This window comes from Musa acuminata, chromosome BXJ2-10 (assembly GCF_036884655.1).
Source record: "Musa acuminata AAA Group cultivar baxijiao chromosome BXJ2-10, Cavendish_Baxijiao_AAA, whole genome shotgun sequence".
In the NCBI taxonomy this organism is placed as follows: domain Eukaryota; kingdom Viridiplantae; phylum Streptophyta; class Magnoliopsida; order Zingiberales; family Musaceae; genus Musa; species Musa acuminata.
This window is the reverse complement of record NC_088347.1, coordinates 32,912,780-32,934,740: the sequence shown is the minus strand read 5'-3', so window position 1 is coordinate 32,934,740 and position 21,961 is coordinate 32,912,780. Positions and strand designations below refer to the sequence as shown.

Sequence of the window (21,961 nt, the reverse complement as noted above, 5' to 3'; positions counted from 1 at the left end):
GATGTCTCGGATACCATCCTTCTTGAAATCCCAGTTGTCAATGACCCTTCCCGTCTCAATATCAACTCCAGTCGAATTGGGTTACCCTGTTTGTGGTGGGCTCATCAACAACGTATTAGAACCGCCTTCTCGGGGTGAAATACGATCCACAGGTGCCCCATTACCAAAAATCTTCACTGAGACAACTTTCCCATGAATTACATGGGCGAAATTATTCACAACCGGAATTCCTGAACCACACGCCAAGAAGGTATTATCGAGTGCGCCGAGCCCAAGGCTCTGTAACCCGCCCCCCATAGGCGTTCTCCTCGAACTCGTCAAGCAAGTTCTGCAGAGTCCGGAGGCGTCCTCCCAGAAAGCGCCGTCTGCTACGGCGACACTAGGAAATCCTCTCCCAAACCCTTGTCCAAACAGACAACTTGGAACTCCCGGTCCCGGGTCGCGAAGTAGATCTCCAACTACTCGTCGGCCATAAATCGAGGCAGCGCTGCTGGGAACGCGATTAAGCTGAATCCCGCGAACGTATCGCATCGACCATAGCCCAGACATCGTCTCCGACGATCAAGAACCACGTCGAGGAGGAAGCGATGGCGTCCTCGTCACAGTCGGAGCGCAAGGGCTTGAAAGAGGATCAAGAGACGGAATCGAGCATTTCGAAGACGATCCAACGGGTCGGTCGGGGAGGCGCTGTCGATGTGGAGCTAAGGCTCGACGGAGGCGCCAGGGGCGAGGGGCTGGCGGACGAAAGGAGCTTCCGGCGGACGTCGAGGGACGAGGCTGGGATGAGGTTTTCTCGAGCTCCTCCTTATTCTTGCTCGTATTCGTCGTCATCGAGTCAGAGAGCTTACGATCCTCGCGGAAGCCGTGACCTCCCACGGCGAAGAGAGGGGTACTCGAATTCGATCGAGCGAGAAACAGAAAGACTGAGCGAGGGGGAGAGAGACGAATTTGACGGTCGGTTTAATCGAGGCGCGGATCTTGGCGCAAACGATACATCGCGGGCATGGATAACAGTGTACGACCCGGCATCAATTTGATCCGGTAGCATTCGCGGGTACGCTAAATCAATGTTACTAGGTTAAAGTTCATTTTAATTTGTGCGATTTTAGTTATGAATTATTTAAGTCTTATAATTTACTCATATCTAAAATAATTTTTATATTTAAAAAATATAATATATAAGTTTTTTTTTTGTCAAATCTGAGTTAACAGATTTTAAAATTTATTTACATAAGATATACCAATTCATAATAAATTATTAATATAATGATATATATAATTTAAATAAAAAAAAAATTATTTTAACATATATGATTTTGGTTATGGACTATTTAAACTATTATGATTTTATTTATATTTAAAATAATCTTTATATTTTAAAAAACATAACATATAAATTTATTTTGTAAAGTTTGAGTTAATATATATTAGAATTTCCTTATATAACATATTGATTCATAATAAATTATTAATATAATAATATATAATTTAAATTTAAAAGGTTAAGGTCACCATTAATAACAAGAGGAGACATCGTCGTGGAAGTTACCACCAATAATAGCATTGAGCCACTACTGTCTAATAGAACGTCATACTCATATAATCTCTCTTGCACTAACAATAAGTTCAGGAGTTTCCAATCCTACATAAGGTAGATGTGCATAAATTAGTTATATGCAATGGTCTCCTAGTCCTTCTTCCTCCTCTTGGGTATCTTCATCTCCACCACTTCCTAATTCATCCTCTCATGCGCTCCCATCTATCCCACCTACGATGCGATGGTCTAGCTCTTTTTTACATCCGTATTCGACCTCTCTTATCTCTACCATTTCATCTTCATATGTCATTACAATCTCTATCGCTTCCTCTTCCTCGATAAGATATATATTTTTTAAACTTAAATTACATATCATTATATTAACAATTTATTATGAATCAACATGTCACATAAGTAGATTCTAACTTGATGATAGAAGCTTATATACTATATTTTTAAAAATATAAGAATTATTTTAAATATAAACTAAAATTATATAAATTAAAATAAATTTATTTATTTAAATTAATATATTATTTATATTAATAATTTATTATGAGTCAATATGTCACTTAAGCAAACTTTAACGTCTACAAGTCTGAGAAAGACTTATATATTATATTTTTAAAATTATAAGAGTTATTTTAGATATGAATAAATTATAAAGACTTAAATGATTTATAGCCAAAATTACATTAATCTGTTTTGATATCTGGATGCGGGTTTTCAATCCGTATTCTGAGTTCGGATCCAAGCGGCTCCGACATGTACCGATCCGATAACATGCACTCCCGCCCACCTTCCCGCCTCAGGTTTCGCTCTTACCGCCTTTCAAGTCTTGCGCACACCACCCTCAGTCTTCCGGTATCTATAGTTTCTTGGTTCTGATCTCCTCGCCCGCCTCCGGTGGATCGGAGAATCTTCCACCCAGAAAAAACTTTTCTCCTTTGCCGAATCCGATGGCCGATCTAGAAAAAAACCGACAATGGCTTCTCCCCTGCTTGGCTTCCGCTTCACGCTTGTTCGGAAGCTATGCGAAGGCCCCCCAACGTTGGGGACGTCAGGTGGGGTAAGCCGTGGTCGATAGAGCCCCCATCGAGGTCGAGATAGGATATAAAGCTACGGTTGGGTCGAGGAGAGTCGACGACAAGGTGGCGTTCAAGAAGGAGAGAGCCGTCAGGTATGTTCGGAAACCCTATCTGTCTTCCACTCCTGAAGTAAATTCCACTCCATTTTACTTGGTGAGCAAAAAATTGATCTTTTGATCTCATTTTTATGGGATTAGATTGGTTATCTTGGTTCTGTTCGATGAAATGCTAGAAAGCATCAAAGCTCATCCTAAATATGATTCAGTTCATGTGGTTAGCATTATGAGATCTCATTGTGGCCAAAGCCTGTAACGTTTCCAACCCTGCTCATGTTCAGAGATGAAGCAAACCATCTTTAATTCTTATTCTTTTATCGTTCATTTCATGTGATAGTTTACCTTGCTCGGGATTTGGCTAAGGCTTCTTCTTACATGCTATTTTCATGAGTAGGTTCTATCCTGGTGAGAGACTGAGAGCAACAAAAACCAAATACCAGGTCTCACAACCTGGTAGACTAATTCCCAGTAGAATTGATTCTGGGGACCCTTTGGGTTTCGAAGTTTTCATCGAGGACCATGATCCTTGGTGGAAGAGGATACTTGATCCAGGAAGGAACTTCTTGATGAAATGGAACCATATCTTCCTCGTCTCATTCTTGGTTGCACCGGTCATGGATCCTCTTTACTTCTAATTGCCGTTGGTCCATAAGAGCAGCACTATGTGTATCAAGACGGATGAGAATCTGAGAGTTACCATTACCTTCTTCCGAACTCTTGCCAATCTATTCTATATACTAAACATAGCTGTGAAGTTAGGACTGCGTATGTTGCTCAAAGCTTGAGAGTATTTGGACGGGGAGAGCTTATAATGGACCGCAAGAAGATTGCAATGAGGTATTTGAGATCAGACTTCTCTGTAGATTTAGCAGCTGCCCTGCCGCTACCACAGGTTTGCTCTCGTCCCTCTCTTGAAGTTTCAGCTCACATAGCCTAGAATTGTTCATGAATAATATACTTCTATCAAGATGATACTTAGTTGTCATCCTCGCTGAAAGCTTGATTGATCAAAAGTTACAGGTAGTTCATATATATAATAACTAAGTCTGCCATGTTAAAAATTAGCACTATGTTGAAGACGTACATAAACTCCATTCAGATATGGTAAGTTCTATGCAAGAGAGAAGCATCCATTTGGAATGATAGTGAGCTTTATGTGAAGGTTTGGAAGATTATGATTAAATCATGCAGTTTTATGTCAAAGTAAAATTTAGCGTGTTGCATGTTTGCTGAGTCAGTTCTTGCTGATACAACTTGCTTTCAAATAGTCACCCTTCCAACCAAATAGAAGAACAGTTTTTCAATAGCTGCAAACAGACACTTCATATTCATGCCAATTAGACTTAAACTAAGTGAAACTGTTGGATGTTTAAAGCCTTTGATGATGATGTCACCAATAGCACCAGAGGATTCAGAGTGAGTAGGATGTTGGTGGCAGGCAATGGATTCGGATGAGCTGGAGAATAATTTCACAACTTGGACAAAGCAAGTACTAGAAAACACTGGAAAAAAAATAAAATCATAGACTCTAAAAATTCGTGAAAAAATAAAATCCAGACCAATACTTGACATAATCACTGTCCTTGATGAATTATATGGTGTAAAGTTTTTTTGGCATGAATTTAGTTGTTCAGGTGTTCTTGGTGCTCCTTATTTTCTTGAACAGGTCTAGTTACTCTTTGGGTTCTGGGACAAATCTGGAAATAAACCCAGTTGATGTGCCATTTAAATGAGTTTGTTTGGGTCATTCATTGTTGCATACCATATGCTCAATCAAATCAACTATATTTTAAACTAGTTTTTGGTCTTGTCTATTATGCAATTACCATCTAGCCTGGCAATTCTGAATTGTTGTCCATGAGTTTTGTTGGGTTATCTATGATATGATGTCTTAGGATTTAAATGTACCTCGACCATAATATTTTGGCCATGGAGATATCCTGTTTTTAGCAGGAATATAAAAAGCCTTAATATATGCTTTTCCAACGGGAGGTTGCAGGAAAACGAAGGCCTTCATCATGTTTTGGAAAATGAATCATAAACAATCTCATATGTAAACTTTCTTTCAACAAAAACACTAGTATTTGAGGTAGAGGATTTCAATTTGCCCTGGAAGCTTTCGTTAAAATTGTGATATGTTTTGTATAAATTGTGTATTTGTCCCACCTGCATATCCATTCTTTCACGCAGATTGTTATTTGGTCAGTCATCCTAACAATCAGGAACTTAAGAGCCCAAGACAACAATAATGCACTTGCTTTGATTGTTCTAATACAATACATACCAAGATTTTATCTTATATTTCCCTTAAGTCAACAAATTATTAAAACTAATGGGGTTGTTACAAAGATTGCTTGGGCAGGAGCTGTATACAATCTTTTGCTTTACATGATTGCCAGCCATGTAAGTAACTCTATCACTTTCCCTTAATTATTTTGTATCAACCTTGAAAATTATGATGGATATATTGTCTTCATTCTGAGGAAAAAAGTTTTCACAGGATTTTATTGGAATTTGCAGGTTTTAGGAGCTTCATGGTCTTTGCTTTCAGTTGAAAGACAGAGGACATGCTGGAAATCACAATGCACTCTGGATAGACCATTATGCAAACTAAGGTTCATGATTGTGGCTTGTCAAGCCAACCGGAACGTCAAAGCTGGGTTAGTGTCGCAAAGGTTTTCAAAAATTGTGGTCCTAATGGCACTTTCAAATTTGGCATTTTTAAATCTGCACTAACAAATGAAGTTCTTACCACGAAGCTTGTCAAGAAGTATTTCTATCGTCTTTAGCGGGGATTGCAAAAGCAAAGGCATGAACTCTTACTTCCTATCTTTCATGTGAAAGTTAATATGACTTGGCACAATTATGGATACTCTTGATTTTTTTTTCTCATGCTATTTCCTTGATTTCAGAAAGATGCTACCGCATCCGGTGGATTGAAGCTCACTGTGCTCTTGTATTCTTGCTTGACAAGAAAAACTTTAGCAGAGGAGAGTATGATCAACATAAGCAGTACGCAATTTTCCATGTCTTTGAATTGCCCTTCTATGCAACACAATAGCAATTCTAACACTTTGACTAGTTTGTAGCAAATGAAAATTATAATTGCTAGTTTGGTTGTAAACTTAGGCATCTAAACAAGGAAATATGCTTTCTTGCTAAATCAAAAGCTGAATTAGCACTTTTCTTCTCATTTTCTGTTTCAAGATTCTCTATGTAAGTAATAACAATAACATGCTTCTTATAAGGTTATGTTGTTTATCTATCTCCAGCTCCTATAGCCAAACTTTGACAACGAGTGCTTTTGTTGGGGAGACATTATTTTCTATACTCATCGTCCTTGTTGGTTTTATTCTATTTGTTAGTTTGGCAAGTCCCACGTAGTTCCACATCAGGAAAATCAAGTTTGGTATCTCCCGTTTAAACTATAAATAAGAGCTTGAGCTTTGAAGTCAGATGCACCACAAGAAAAACCTAACTGTTTGTTTTGGGTTTAAGTCCACACTCAGTTAAATAGTTTGTCTTGTTTAATAGATTTGGGTATTTTATGGTCTAGGAACATCTTCCTAAGGCATTTGTAATAGTCCCTCTTTTATAGTAGTGATGTGCTCTTCCTTCGTATTTTATAGTAGTGATGTAGGTTAATTGGTCGAATCATGTAAATATGGTGTTCTTGTCGCTTTTATTTTTTTTCGCTTTCTTATCTTTGTTGGGTTGTCAAAATTATCCTTTGGTAAATTTCATGGGGCTAGCTCTAACAAACTGGTATAGTTTGGTTTCGGGATCTTTTGGCAATAATGACAATAACAAAGATCGTTGTCGAGAAATTCGACAGAAATGTCAACTTCGACATGTGGTAACTTAAGATGGAGGTCATTCTGGTTCAAGACGGAGTTGATTTGGCACTATAGAGAGCTGAGAATATTTCATATAGTACGTCAAAGGAAGATCTTGCGGGTATGGATAAGAAGGCCCGATCCAGCATTATTCTAAATCTCTCTGATGAGATTTTACGGGAGGTAGCTACGGAGACTACGACTAAGAGCATGTGGAACAAGCTTAAAGCCTTGTATATGAAGAGGACAGTAGAGAATCGTCTCTACTTAAAGCAGAGTTTGTATATGCTTTGGATGACTGAAGGTACATCTACACTCTCACATCTTGATAAATTTGATTCCTTGGTTATGAATTTAGAGAATATAGATGCAAAAATTGATGATGAGGATAAGGCCCTATTACTTTTGTGTCATCTTCCTCAATCTTTTAAGTATTTCCATGATATTATGATTTATGAAAAAGAAATAATTTCGTATCAGGAAATTAAATCTGCACTAAAATCTAAGGAGCAAATAGACAAAGATATCACTGGGGAAAGTAGAGGGAATCAGGCTGAGGGTCTGGTTGTCAGGGGTAGAATGGATAAAAGAGAATTTGATAATAGTAGATCTAAATCTAGACATAAAAATTTGGAATGCAGATATTGTCATAAAATGGGGCACTAAGGCTGATTGCTTTAAATTGAAAAATAAATTAAGGCAAAAGGAAAAAATTATTGAGAAAACTACTGAGTCTACTGAAGCTAGTGTAGCAGTTGATGAGAATGATGGAAATATTTTTTTTGCTACTGATGACGGGACGAGGTCTAAAAATGAATGGATTTTAGATTTGGGTTGTTCTTATCACATATGTCCTAATAGATATTTGTTTTCCACGTATGAATCTTGTAATGATGGAATTATTTTGATGAGCAATAATGCAGCATGTGATGTTGTTGGTAGAGGAACAATCCGAATTAAAATGCATGATAGTATTGTGAGGACGCTCACTAATGTTAGATATGCTCTTGATTTTAAAAAATAATCTCATCTCTTTAGGCATCCTAGAGGCCCTTGGGTGTAAATACACAGCTGAAGGTGGAGTTATGAAAGTTTCTAGAAGTGCTCTTGTTGTTATGAAAACTTGTAGGTCTGGTAGCTTATATATTTTGCAAGGAACTACTGTCACAGGCTCAGTTGCAGTCTCATCATCATCATTGTCTGATTCTGACATCACCAAATTATGGCATATGCGTTTGAGTTATATGAGTGAAAAAGGTTTGAGCATATTGAGCAAAAGGGGTCTATTTTGTAGACAGAGTACTGGGCCATTGGATTTCTGTGAACATTGTATTTTTGGAAAGCAGAAAATAGTCGACTTCAATTCTCCGGCAGTTCACAAAACGAAAGGTACTCTTGACTATATTCATTCAGAGCTTTGGGGTCCAGCTCATGTTCAGTTTAAGGGTGGTGCTAGGTATATGTTAACTTTCATTGACGATTATTCTAGAAAAGTTTAAGTTTATTTTTTGAAGCATAAAAATGATGTTTTTCTAACCTTTAAACAATAGAAGGCTTTGATTGAGAAGCAAACAGGTAAATAGATTAAGCGGCTTCCAACAGATAATGGCATGAAATTTTGTGAATGTGACTTTGATGAATTCTGTAAAAATAAAGAAATCGTTCGACATCGCACTGTTAGGATGATGCCTCAACAAAATGGTGTGGCCGAACGTATGAGCAGAACACTCTTGGAGAGAGCAAGGTATATGATCTCAAATGTAGGGTTGACAAAGGACTTTTGGGCAGAGGTGATTAATATGGCCTATTACGTTGTCAACCACGCTCCTTCTGTAGCACTTAACTTTAAAACTCCGGAGAAAGTTTGGTCAGGTACTCCTGCTGATTACTCTGATTTAAAAATTTTTGGGTGTCCAGTATACATGCATATAAATGAAGGAAAATTAGAGCCTCGAGCTAAAAAATATATTTTCCTTGGGTATGCTTTTGGGGTGAAAGGATGGATATTATGGTGTTCTGATTCCAAATCCCCAAAATTTATAATCAGTAGAGATGTTACTTTTGATGAATTGTCTATGTTATTTTCTAAAGAAGAATTTACTATTTGTATAAATGATAGTGCGCAGAAGTAAGTGAAGCTTGAGATTGGTAGTTCTAATTATTTTCAGTCTAGCTATTCAAAGAATGCCGGTAGATGGTCTTGAGTCTACTAACGAAGATGATCTAGAGTAAGAGCAATATTCCATAGCCAAGGATAGATCACGAAGAAATATTTCACCACCACAAAAATATGCAAATTTAGTTGCATATGCTTTATCTGTTACAGAAGAAACAAGTGAAGTTGGTGAGCTTATTACCTACTCAGATGCAGTTTCTTGTGATAATTTCGCTAAGTGGTTGATTGCGATGAACTAAGAAATTGAATCTTTCCATCGGAATAGAACTTAGGATCTTGTGAAGTCGCCTTTGGGTAAGAAAATTATTGGATGCAAATTGGATACTATTGCTGAGGGAAATGTCCTTGTTTAGAAAATTCATACGAAGGACAATCCAATTGATATGCTTACGAAGCCTCTTCCAGTTTACAAATTCAAGCAATGTTTGGACTTGGTTGGTGTTCATTATTGGTGATTGCCCATTGGGGCTTTTATGAAGAAGGTGGAGCAAGTTTTGTTGGACATGCCAAGGTGGAGATTTGTTAGTTTTGCAAGTCTCATAGTCCCACATCGAGAAAATCAAGCTTGTTATATCCTATTGGAACTATAAATAAGGGTCTGAACTTTGAAGTCAGAAGCACCATAAGAAAAACATAAGTATTTGTTTTGGGTTTAAGTCCACACTCAGTTAAATAGTTTAGACTTATAGTTTGAATTTTTCTTATTTAATAGATTCGGATATTTTATGATCTAGGAACATCTCCCTAAGGCATTTGTAATAGTCACTCTTTTATAGTAATGATTTGCTCCTCCTTGGTCTGTGGATGTAGGTCAATTGATCGAACCACGTAAATATGATATTCTTATCGTTTTTATTTTTTTCATTTTATTATTTTTATTAAATTATCAAAATTATCCTTTTATAAATTTTCTGATATTAGCTCTAACACTATTTACGCACCTGATAGTAAACATTCATGTGCATATTTAGTTTCCAAATTCTTTAGTTATAAATAAATACATGCAGAAGCTACAGAAGCCAGTAGAGCCTGACTTCTCTTCAGAACCTTATGACTAAAAATTTGAATCTGTTGCAGCGGCTGCTGTCATCGTTACGTGGGTTTGTTTACCAAGGAAAGAAGAGCGTTGGGAACAGGTGTTCTGACATCAACCAGCTCAAGATGTGGATGTGTCACCGGCTGCTATTGCTTTTGCGACCGTTAGAGATGCAGATCTGATGACTGTAGCAGGTGGAAACTCTGTGCGTTAATACACCGACAATGGTGTCGCACAAATTAGTGGCCTTTTTCCAACGGCTTGGCTTGGTTGGGGAGGCTTTATTTGATGCAATTGTTCGCGATGGCCCAACCACGTCTATTGATTGACTGCCACCAATATCTGATGTGACACCACAGTTCGACTGCTCATCAATTTATTCAATTTCAATTAAATATATAGTTATCCAAATGTAATTTAAATCCGATTCGAATATTTTATTTTCAATACAGTACTAATTTTTTCGAAGATAAAAAATATTTGTCTACAATATATATATATATATATATATATATATATATATATATATATATTATTAATTCTGGAATAGCATTACCGTAATCATCTTGCATAGCTCATCCGGTCCGTTCGTTTAAGGCGTACATCCTCCATGGCAACCGTCGGATCAAGGCGGGTGAGTGGGTCCGTCGCGGGAGTCCTCGGCAAGAAACGTCACGTGGCCTCACGTGCTTACAGTTGGCATTTGACTTGCGTCCTAATTACCAGCTGTGGATTTATGTACGAATTAAAAGGAACAGTATTTCCCGTCGTAAGAACATTTCGTCGAACAGCGACACGGCAAGTGGAAACAAGGCCTCCCTTCTCCCGCATTTCTCAACGCGTAAACCGCGAAGCTCTCTCTCTCTCTCTCTTTCGGTCGCTTATGATACGTATTGGGTACGTCTTTGACGGCACAGGAAAAGTGGGCGGGGTGGGTTCAATTACCAACCGCCGCCGGTTAAAACCGTGGCAGGCGGTTCTGTGATTTCCACCATCCGCAGTGTCACTTTCGCTTTCCTCTTCCACTGAGGGGAAAGACCTCTGCTGTTGCTCGTGGAATTCAAGAACTAATTAATTTAAATTAATATTTTTAATATGCAAGAATCGGAAGAAGAATATTATGGAGTCTTTTTCTTTCCCCTCTTAAAGGTCGAACCAATTCCGTCCGGGTTCCTTCTTGCTTACTCTTGAGCAACGATGGCTAGCGAGGGCGTGAAAAGCGAGATGTCGAACTCCAGAGGGGGTGCGGAGGAGGGAGGGACGGTGGCTGCGAGATCGTCGGTGTGGGAGTCGATCCGGGGGTGCGGGATCTCCGGGATGAGGATCGACAAGGAGGAGCTGAGGCGGAGGATCTTGATGCCGGCGTACCTCCGGTTGGCGATGGCGTCGGCCATCCGGGCCCGGGACGCGGACGCCGGCGCCGAGGCGGCGATGAAGGACGGGGCGGAGGGCCGCGGGGGCGGCCCGGAGGTTGACGAGATGCCGGAGGCGCCCATGGTGGTGTTCGTGAACTCCCGCAGCGGCGGCCGCCACGGACCCCAGCTTAAGCTCCGGCTTCAGGAGCTCATCAGCGAGGAACAGGTCAAGAAAGAAACCCCTCCTGTCTCACTTTCTTGTGGTTTCCTACTGCATTTTTACGAAGATCTTTTTGGGGTTCTTGAGGTCAAATATCGAATCTTGCTAGAGTGTGTTCTATTCTTTGAGTAATCTTTTTGAGTTACTGAAGCAAATCTTTAGATCTTTCAGTTCGTGATAAAAATTCCTAATGCGGCGTTCTTGTCTTCCATGTCTTGATCGATCTTTAAGCATTATTCAGAAGATTTAGAATTCTTCTCTTCTTTTCTTGGTGACTCGGAGTTTTTGCTAGCTTTGCTGCTTTGCCTTCGGTGAAGACAATTTCCCAAGGAGCCCGTAGAGTGGCAAACTATTTGTGAAAGCACCGCTTTGCATCTCTCAAGGTTGAAAACACTAAAGACTAAAAATGGAAAGACCAGGAATGATTATCACGTAGACGTCTAGAAGCGAATTTTGTGTTAAATCTTTAAAAAATTCTCAAGTATACGGCTGCTTTAAAAGTTGATACGGTGTCTTTGACACTGACAAGATTTTGAAATTTAGGTTTCAAGGTTGTCTTCGATTTAAGAGGAAGTCCTGATTCTGGATTTGCTTGGTGCCTACATCTTCTAGATGATCAGCCTATATAATATGGTTTTTCTTTCTCCTTTTGTCTTCTCGTCAGACTTATTAACTTTTACGGGAAGTATGTTTGCTTGTTGACCTATCATTCTTGTGGAAGAAAAAAAAGGAAATTGCACTATATGGGTCTTTGATGATGATGTTTAGCAATGAATTATGGTGGTCTAAGGTAGATTGTGCTGGAAATTGCCTTCCATTTAGCACCTTATGCTTCGCCTTCCCACTGGATCAGAGTTTGGTGTTATGAGCACAATGTGGACTTAGATGGCCATTTGACGTAATTTGTCTAGCTATAAAGTTTGTTGGAGTTTGTTATTCTGAATGATTATGGATGTGATATAATTGGTAAAAAAATTCATCCAAGTGAAGAAAGCCACCTATGAGGATGTTGTTTTAGATATAAGACGATCTAGTATGGTGTCAGCAGGTTGTGCATCAATTTCTAGTAGATAATGAGAACTTTATGGATGAATTGATTGCATGTAACATGTTATGATTCTCATATTTATTTACATGGTAAAAAATTGTGAGATGGCACTCTTTGGCCATTGTTCCGGTACGATTTACAACACATTTATATCAACAAAATGTGATCTACAGTGACTCTAATCAGGCCTCTTTTTCTCTTGACGATGATGAGAATTTTGTCCTAAGTTCATTTTAGTTATGTCAAAATTTTTCCATGGAAACATATCTAGGAGCATGATCTAACAGGTCACTATCTAATTCTTTATTATATTTAATCCAGGTCTTTGATCTTTCAGTTACACAGCCTCCACAGTTCGTTCGGTATGGTTTGACTTGCTTGGAGAACTTGGCTAATCTTGGTGATGATTGTGCAAAGGCCGTTCGTGAAAATTTAAGAATTATGGTATGTCACTCTGGTACTGATTGCTTGATGGTACCTTATGTTCTCCAGTATAAGTCAATTTTGTCCATTCATGCATGCTTGACATTCTCAGTCATGTATCATAGCGAAGCCTTTCATTTTTTGTGGACCTTAAGACTTCTATGCTAGTCAACCATTAAGACTTCTATGTTTTTTATTCTGCAATTATTTCTCCATTTGGTGGTTTCTTGTTAATCATGCATCATTTCTTGAATTATTTATTTTCTTTTGCAGGTTGCAGGAGGTGATGGAACAGTAGGTTGGGTATTGGGAAGCCTGGGAGAACTTTTTGTGCAGAAAAGAGAGCCAGTTCCTCCAACTGGCATTATTCCACTTGGAACGGGGAATGATCTTTCAAGAAGTTTTGGTTGGGTAAGGGGCTGCACATGATTGCCAGATTGACCACTGCAATTTCATTGAGATACACCAGTTTATGTGGCTACTCTTACTGCAGGGTGGTTCATTTCCTTTTGCATGGAGGTCAGCAGTGAAACGATCTCTTCTTAAGGCAGTTTCAAATCCTATTCAGCACCTTGATAGGTCAGCATAATATCCATTTTAGTTATCTTGTTGTTAATGTATTCGTTCTGCGTTCATTCTAGAGCTTATCATTGAATAACCAAGGCCCATCTTCTTTATCTTTTATTTCTCTTTCATTGGCAAGGGAAAGATGAGCTAGTTCATATTATCTGAGAATTAATATTTTATGCAGTTGGCATGTTACGATCATGATGCAAGAAACAGGATTAGATCTGCCATATTCTCTTAACCCTTTGCAGGACTATGATCTTACTCAGGTGTGATGTGGACTGACCTTACTGCCTCAAATTATTTTTTCTACGTATGATTCTTTGGTTAATTTAAATTGTACACTTCTCTTGATATATGCTAATTATTCCTTTCCTGAGAAAAGATTGCCTTGTTAGGACCTATGCTTTCAAATGCTTCTTTTTCACACTTCATATACCTTCCTACTTGTTTTGATTGATCAGGAAATAACTTTTGTGACATCCTTCCAACTTTCCAGAAGTACTTTATGTCATATTTTTTGTATTCACACAATTAATCCTGGTACATCCAGGATTCAAACTTTGACTAAGTTATCCTAGTTCTTCACTCGAGTGTTTGTGGGGGTCCCGTATGGCTTTGTGAGTGATATCTTTTAGCTCTTCTTTTTAATTTCCTAGTTCTAAAGCTGTTCATGAATCTGTTTAACCTGCCCGTTTGTAGTGATATGCCATTTCCTCATATGGTATCACCATTGCTGAGGTGATTCTGGGCTTGGTAGATTCCAGTCACACTCTTTACATGTTTGGATATTGATAGCCGTGTTATGCAAGTTCTGAGTTCATACTTCTGGTGAAACATAATTTGCTTCTTCTGTAGGATAGTCATGATTTAGAAGTTACATGAGAATGCTTCCTAGTTGTAATGCATCTAAAATGTTGTATGAATAGATGCTGTATGCCTCTTGGATAGGCCATGATGATTAGCGTATGTAGTTTGCATTTTTTTTCTTCATTTTCTGCACCTGCATAAAAATGGAATTAATTGTCTTGTCATTGTTATATTTAAATTTTTAAGTGCCTTTTAGTTCATGTAGATTGTCTTTCTGCCAGCAGCTTACCATCTATTGTTTCATAGGATTCACTGAATAGCAGATTGCACACAGTCACTGAACCATAAAAAATAAGTGGAATTTTTTAAGGAAAGAAGCACATATTGAAGAGATTGCTGATGAGAAAACTTTTTGCAATATTAATGTTTCACATCTCAGATGTGGGCTAAAATTCAAGTTACTTCTAGTAGTTGATACACACCATAAATAGCAACTTCTGAGTACTCTTTTGAATTTAGATACTATATAATTTCATATCTGTTTGGAGATTCAGTGGCTCCTTCATTGAGGATAGTGGTTATGAATTTGTTATACTATGGTAGTCTTGTGAATCACTCATGTAGCTGACATTATCAATTAACAGCCAATGCTAGTTCAGTGAATTATGCTTACTCATATAAGTTACATGTGGTGATCTGTCTGAAAAAATCAGCGTTGTTGCAGGATGTGGACATACAAAGAGAATTGCCAGAAAGTGTTTCTTGCTTTGGAGGAGTCTTCTACAACTACCTTAGCATTGGTATGCTCCATGGGCTATTATTTAAAATTTCATTTTAGAACCAATCCAATTTGAAAAATCAAGTCCACATATTCTTTATTTGTCTCCGTAACTGGTCCATATGCTAGATAATCTTAGCATATGGCCAATTGTTTTTTTTTTGGGTGTATTTTCAGGTTTTAAGACAGAATGGTATGTGTCTATACAACTATACAATGTTTGATAGCAGCCTGATTCCCAGTTCCTGCAAACTTATCTACAGTTCGTTTCTGTTCAAAAGATGCCTATGCTGCAGCAACTTGTTTTTCCTCAGGAATCATCATGTCAAGGGCTTGTCTTCCTTTAAATTATCTTTTCAAATCCTCCCAAGCTTTTGACAACGATTTCTTTGGTCATTCCTTATTTTCTCCCTCTTTCGAGACCTGGATCAAGATTGAGAACATGAACCATAGTATAACTTGCAGTGATTATACAAAAAGCTATCGTGAAGTTCAAAAAGTTAAAGAGAAACATCCAAAAGGATACTGAAATCTGTTTATCTGGTCATATGCTTTTTTTATCAATATTTTCCTGCAGTTGTGTTTTTCCACCATTTGATGTGTGTAAGTCCTTACTCTTTTCAATTATTTTAAATATAGGAATGGATGCTCAAGTTGCATATGGATTCCACCATCTACGTAACAAAAAACCATACCTTGCACAGGGTCCAATTTCAAATAAAGTATGATTCTGATTTCCTCTTTATCATTCATCATCTGCACTTCAGACAGACAATAACTGTCTTTAGTTGAATCTCAGATGCACTATATTGTTTGTTTCAGACTAAAAATTGGAGCTTCTTACTTAAAAGGAGTATAGTTTAAATCATGTCTTGCTCGTACTATGCATAAAATATTTATTTACACTAATCTTACATTCTCACTCATGGTATTTATGTTTTGTCATTTTTCCTAGAATATCAAAGTCAAATTGAAGGACACAACTACTCATTGAATGCCTCTCAGACCCACAAATATTGATATTGGACACAACAAAGTGAAAAAGAATAATATGTCTAACCACATTTTTTTACTTTCCCTTACAAATAGGGGATAGACGATTGGAGTCGAGCAACACATGAATAAAAAAAAAAAGAGAGAATATTCATGTGTAAGACGAGAGATTGAAAGAGGACTAAATAATAGTTCCTTTTTTTTAAGAATTGAAAGATTTGGATGACATACAATGGGTTTGGCTTACAACTTATTAAGGTTGAGCTTTTAAGTTAAGTTGGCGTCCGATATCATTGATGTTAAAAATGATCTGTTTGGTTTCTGTTGAGACATCCGGGCTGGTTAGTGCAATGTTGCATAAGTAATAGGTCTCATGTTTGAGTCCACATGTGAGTATCATGTACCCTCTTTGATGTAATAAAGATTTCTTCCAATTTAAAATAAAAAATGATCAATTTGACTGAGGCTTGTCATCATTATTGATTTTAGAATTTCAGCAAAATTGCATTCCTTGGTTAGAAGTACCATAAAGAGGAGTATCTCAATTCTCGCTGAGGTCAATATTGATGGCTGCTAAACTATTTGTTCTATATAGAACTCCTGTGATTGTTTCTCTCAAAATCTCAAGGATAGGTAGACACCACAGTTGAATTTTGTTTTTGCTAAAATTAATACTCTACAGAAGGTAGCATGACTTAATGCTGCATGTTCTCATTATTCCACTAGTGATGGTTGCCAGATGATCCTCAGTGTAAGTTGAAACTTTATATTGACCTTTTCCTGCTACAGTATGCAAAAGTTAAGACTTGATAAGCAAAACCAATTTACCTTTCAAGTCGTCAAAGTGACTTTTGTTTTTTATTTATCGGTGTCTCTTAGAAGATCCATGTAACCGACTCAAATAATTGGGACTTTACAGCTTTGTTATCGTAGGTGTCTCCTAGGAGATGCCTTCTTAAATCAAGGGGGTCATGTGTTTCTGAGATGAAAGTTTGGAGCTCTATGATTGAGATTTACTTCTTGAATGTAGGATATTCACAATGGGAAAACTTATCATCCAATTTCTCAACAAAAAAAAGTGATGTTTCTTTTTTTTGTACTAGTACTAGTTTAGTTCTCGTTCTTTTAACGAATGTGCACAAGCCAACTCCAACATGAATATATCTAGTTTTCCTAGTAATTTCAGTACTTAGTTCGCAAGATGCGTTAACCTTTTGTCAGATATGAATATGTCTAGCCTTCCTAGTTCCTGCACTCACTATGCAAACTACGTCTCAACCCCATCTCTATGTGGGACTTGGTTCTTCTGTTTCAGCAATGCATGATGACTAATTGATTTTCTATTTAAATTATTGGTTGAAATCAACCTCAATTGCCTATACTATGTTCTACATTTTAGATGTTCCTTGTGTCGAGTATTGAAAGCGATCCTCAATTTTTTTTTCAATTTAAGCATCTAGGTTTATAAATGCACAGGGTACCATTTTGACCCTCTCCTTTGACAGTTAATTTATGCTGGATATGGCTGCACACAAGGGTGGTTTTTTACACCGTGCATGAAAACTCCAGGGCTAAGGTTAGTCCATCATTCATGTGGATCATAATTTTTCACTTTCCTGATTTTCTCTTTTTCGATAGTGATTTTTGTTGTGAAACTAAGTCATCACAATCAATATTTTGCTAAGTAAAAGGACTAATGGGGAGTAGAAAAAATACTTTGGCATATATAAGTCAAATTAAGATCAAGTTTCAACTGAATTCTTGTATTGAGATTCAATGGGAAAACCTAAACCTCCGAATTATGTTTAGGATATTACTGAACCAATGTAAATTTTCTACTGAACTAAAGAATTCAATCAATTCCCCTCTTTGAACTGATAATGTTTACTATATATAGCATGGAAGAGACGTCGGGAAATTCTCATCACTGTTTCCTGACAGCTTAAAGCTTGATTTTGTTGAATTACTCCTTCCAATTCCTCCATCCACGTCACTAGTTATGCTAAAATTTCAGTTTAGTGTCGCTTTCATATGATGGCATTAAACAGCATGATTGTTGACCAAATAAATGAATATTCTTCTTTAATGTCTCGACTAGACCCTCAGTGATGATTTCTTGTTCCAATTTAATAATTGTTATATGCTAAAATTAATGGCATCAGCCTGGACATTACATTTACATGCTTCAAACCGTTATTAGATATGTATGATTCATTAAAATTGTGGTCAGCGCAACAGGATAACAGTATATTGCAGTGAGCATCAATTATATAATCAAACATTATTTCTAATGGAGCTGAGGTGATTAGCTTAGGGACGATTGGACAGTTCAGGCACTGCTTTTCTTTTCAATAATATTTTTCCTAATTTTGTGCCACAATTTCTTTTACCTTCTTGAACATTTTAAAATTTGGTAGTATGTAGCATTTGATTTCAATGATGGACGAATTCCACCTTTTGCTCGACTTGGTATACATTCTCCTGATGTTCTTATATTATATGTCAATTACTATCTACATGGAGAAGTTCAGAAGAAAGCTTATTTGTTGATCCTGTACTTCAAATGCAGAGGACTTAAAAACATTTTAGCTCTTTATATTAAAAAAGTCAACAGCAAAGAATGGGAGAAAATTCCAGTTCCTTCAAGGCAAGTTTACTTTCATGTTCTTTCATTGTCTATCTAATCTACTATGATAATGTTCAAGAGATGCATGTTTTATCTGTCTTTGCACTTCAATTTTTAAGTGCTGACTAGGTGTCAATTCATTTTTTTCCTTCTTCAATTTGATTTGCTTTGGACTTTTTCTCTTTCCATAAAAAAATTTGCTAGAGACTGTTATTCTGTTTTCAAGGTGAATAGAACAAAAATATGTTGGGTAATCATATAGTAGTACAATGATAACCAATAATCTACATTTTGTCATGATCTAACCCATAGGTGGGCCCTACTATGACTGATGATATCATTTATACGAATATTCAACATAAAAAACAATAACATGATAAATGATGATGTCATATTTGGTCGTCCCCTGGATGGGATGATAGGAGCTGACTTAGTGGGTCTTACTAGCATCTTGACCTGTGAGATAGGTAGAGGTATTAACTTCTGCTGCTTCTGCTGCGGTTACATCCCATGGCTGACCTTTGATGTAACCAGTCATGTATAGATCGCCCTTTGATGGGTCAGCCTCGTATGTTGATCACATATGATAGTCCTTCGATGGGCTGACCTCCAATGTGTCAACTTTTGATGTCATGACTTTGCCTCTTGGACATCACTTTTGTCACCAGCTATGGTTTCGTTGTGTCAGACATCTGAAATCTTTCTCAACCTGACTTTGCAGGTTGTTTATGTTTTCGAATTGTGTGCATAAATTTGTTATCCAGGATTTCTGTAATTATGGAAATGGTTTTAAATGAAAAGTGAAATTATACCTATAATTTTCTTTATCCGCATTCCCGTTATTTTTCTTGTAAAAAAGAGAGTAGAACACATAAGAATGCTATATATAATGTTATTTATATCCTATCTGTCATGTGTAACTTTTTTATTTTTTTGTATGGAATTAATTCTACAATGAGTTCTTGGGTTGCAGCGTTAGGGCCATTGTTCTTCTAAATCTTGACAGTTATGGAGGTGGAAGACATCCATGGGGACGTCCTATGCCTGAATATCTAGAGAAGGTCTGTGTTACTTTTGTTCATGAGAATTTTCTAATTGCTGGATTGATTTCTCAGTTATTCAATAGTCTCAATTCTCAAATGTCTAAGACTGCATGTCTGCTTTACCTTCAGTTCGGTTTGATATTTACTTTTTATTGGAAATAATGAGATGACGCTTGGGAGCAGTTCCTAATTTGTCATTGTACTACATACACCAGTAACAGTGCCAAATATAAGGTGCATTTTATTAAGCACTGATAAGAAATGTATCAAAAGATTTGACTTGTATTTGATATTTCCATGTTTAAATATAAAATTCTTGCTTCATAATCTCTTACATGCTATAGAACTATAATGAACCGATAATATAATATAAACTACTTTGGCTGGGGAGAAATTATGTAATTTGCAGAGAAGCACTGGGGTTTTTTATTTGTATGTTGGTAGTTGTAAATTATGCTTAGATTTGTCTCGCTCATGCTTAATCTAAAACCTGCCACTATCGTATTCAGATATCTCATTTTTATCTTAAGTTATTAAGCTTGACAGTTGTATAATTGGTTATTTATTGTATATGTATATGTATGTATGTATGTATGTATGTTTGTATATGTATATATTAAGGAATATGCACTGATGTACTAATCTTCTATTTGCTTAGAGAAATTTTTTTGAGGCTCGTGCGGATGATGGGATGCTTGAGATATTTGGGTTAAAACAAGGATGGCATGCTTCATTTGTTATGGTAGAACTTATTTCAGCCAAACACATTGCTCAGGTACCATTGTCATCTTGACCTTTCTGCTATCAGAGAACCATTTTAGCATTGTTATAATTTGATCGTTTCAATTAAAGTGTCACAAGTCTTGATGATTTGTTGTCATTCATCATAAATTGATGTCTAAGGGTGCTTCTCTTTAAAGCAATTAACATTGAAGTCAACTTTGTCTGAGGGGAAAGAAGCAGGATCCAGATGATTCCAGTTACAATATATAGAACAAAATGCACAAGAAATCTTGACTGACATGCACACACAATTATCGTCATTAAGTTAATTGTTGTAACATGGTGCTCAGATATGTGACCGACGTGTGAAACAAAGTGGAATCGAGGTTTACAGTAGCTTAGAGATGAGAAGATGAAAGGAAATAAGGAAAACAAGAAGCTGTTTGCTATTTTTTTCGAAGTGAGTGAGAGCACAATCGAACATAGGTAAAAATCTATAGGTAGTTGTACTTGATAAAAATCCATTTTGTTTTTTTCGTTTGCTTTGGGGCAAGCTTCTGTTTAATTTTCCTCTCGTTGTTCTTTTTATGTATCGCCAACGATCATTCATGACTCTGTGTCCTGAGATCTGTAGCATTGCGTGGCCAATGTCAACTGTAACGTAACACACAGTTGCTTGGTTACGCGGATTAAAGTTGGCAGTCATTTATACGCATCATATTAATCGCTGAGTGCAGGCGGCTGCTGTTAAGTTGGAACTACGGGGCGGTCAGTGGAACAAAGCTTACATGCAAATGGATGGAGAGCCATGGAAACAATCCATCGAGAGGGAGCACTCGACCTTCGTGAAGATAGAGAGGGTTGCCTTTCAATCGCGCATGATAAATGGGAAGTGAGTTTGGAAACCCCACGAACACAATTCTGTACAACCCGTTAATTTCATGTTGTGAAAACACTTGAAACAAAATTTTCAATTCCGTGTCTACAGCCTATGTATTTATATCGAGGAAGTTGATTGTGAAATCTTATTGCTTAAGATTGATCGAGTCTGGAATGCGTATACCAAATTTAGCTTTGATGAATTGGGTGTCACCTTTAAACTTAAACCCATATCATTAAAAATAATGTATATTATCGTCGAGCAAAATGCATGTTCTTTTTAATGATATTTTATAGATAAATATAAACCGTTTAATTTGATTGATACGTCCCATAATGCCATATGAAATCAATTAACTACAAACTGTTTAGCATCCCACTTTTTATAAATTAGATTATGTTCCAAAAGGCAATCTAAATCATTGGGACCACTCTCTCCTCACCTCCACCAAACCATAAATATCCTGGAAATAACAAATTATATATATATACATATATATATGCAGCTTATTGATGTCACTCTCCATCCCTTTTCCTTAGTGCGCAATACATTATATAGATATATATGTTCAGCTTTAAGCTGACAATTGCATAACTATATGGACAAAAATATATTGAGGGCCCTTTTGTGGATAAGTATTCACCTCATCTTCCAATTACTTCTCTCCACTCAACATTATTATTATTATTATTTTTACATCTAAAACCCTAAAGAATTAGCTAATCCACTCGAAGGAGCCAATTCAATCCTCCTTGCAAGGAAAGGA

General features: G+C 37.0%; 1 protein-coding gene and 1 long non-coding RNA gene across 2 annotated transcripts; both read left to right on the top strand.

Moving 5' to 3' along the window:
- Positions 1-1,253: 1,253 nt before the first annotated feature.
- On the top strand, positions 1,254-10,130 carry LOC135624221 (uncharacterized). Its single transcript, XR_010491620.1, has 3 exons — positions 1,254-2,717; positions 3,076-5,693; positions 9,771-10,130. It is a non-coding gene; the product is annotated as an uncharacterized LOC135624221 (long non-coding RNA).
- Positions 10,131-10,845: 715 nt separating this feature from the next.
- LOC135625267 (diacylglycerol kinase 4-like) lies at positions 10,846-21,361 on the top strand. The gene is made up of 12 exons (XM_065129811.1): positions 10,846-11,310; positions 12,674-12,796; positions 13,049-13,186; positions 13,269-13,354; positions 13,527-13,611; positions 14,877-14,952; positions 15,570-15,652; positions 17,429-17,499; positions 18,493-18,570; positions 19,523-19,610; positions 20,251-20,367; positions 21,053-21,361. Exons 1-12 carry the CDS (start codon positions 10,927-10,929, stop codon positions 21,209-21,211), a joined length of 1,488 nt encoding a protein of 495 aa, XP_064985883.1. The 5' UTR covers positions 10,846-10,926; the 3' UTR covers positions 21,212-21,361.
- Positions 21,362-21,961: the final 600 nt, after the last annotated feature.

Coding starts and splice junctions, on each gene's coding strand:
- LOC135625267 (XM_065129811.1), top strand. CDS start 10,927: ATGGCTAGCGAGGGCGTGAAAAGCGAGATGTCGAACTCCAGAGGGGGT. Junction 12,797..13,048: donor GTGAAAATTTAAGAATTATG/GTATGTCACTCT, acceptor TTTCTTTTGCAG/GTTGCAGGAGGTGATGGAAC. Junction 18,571..19,522: donor AAAATTCCAGTTCCTTCAAG/GCAAGTTTACTT, acceptor CTTGGGTTGCAG/CGTTAGGGCCATTGTTCTTC.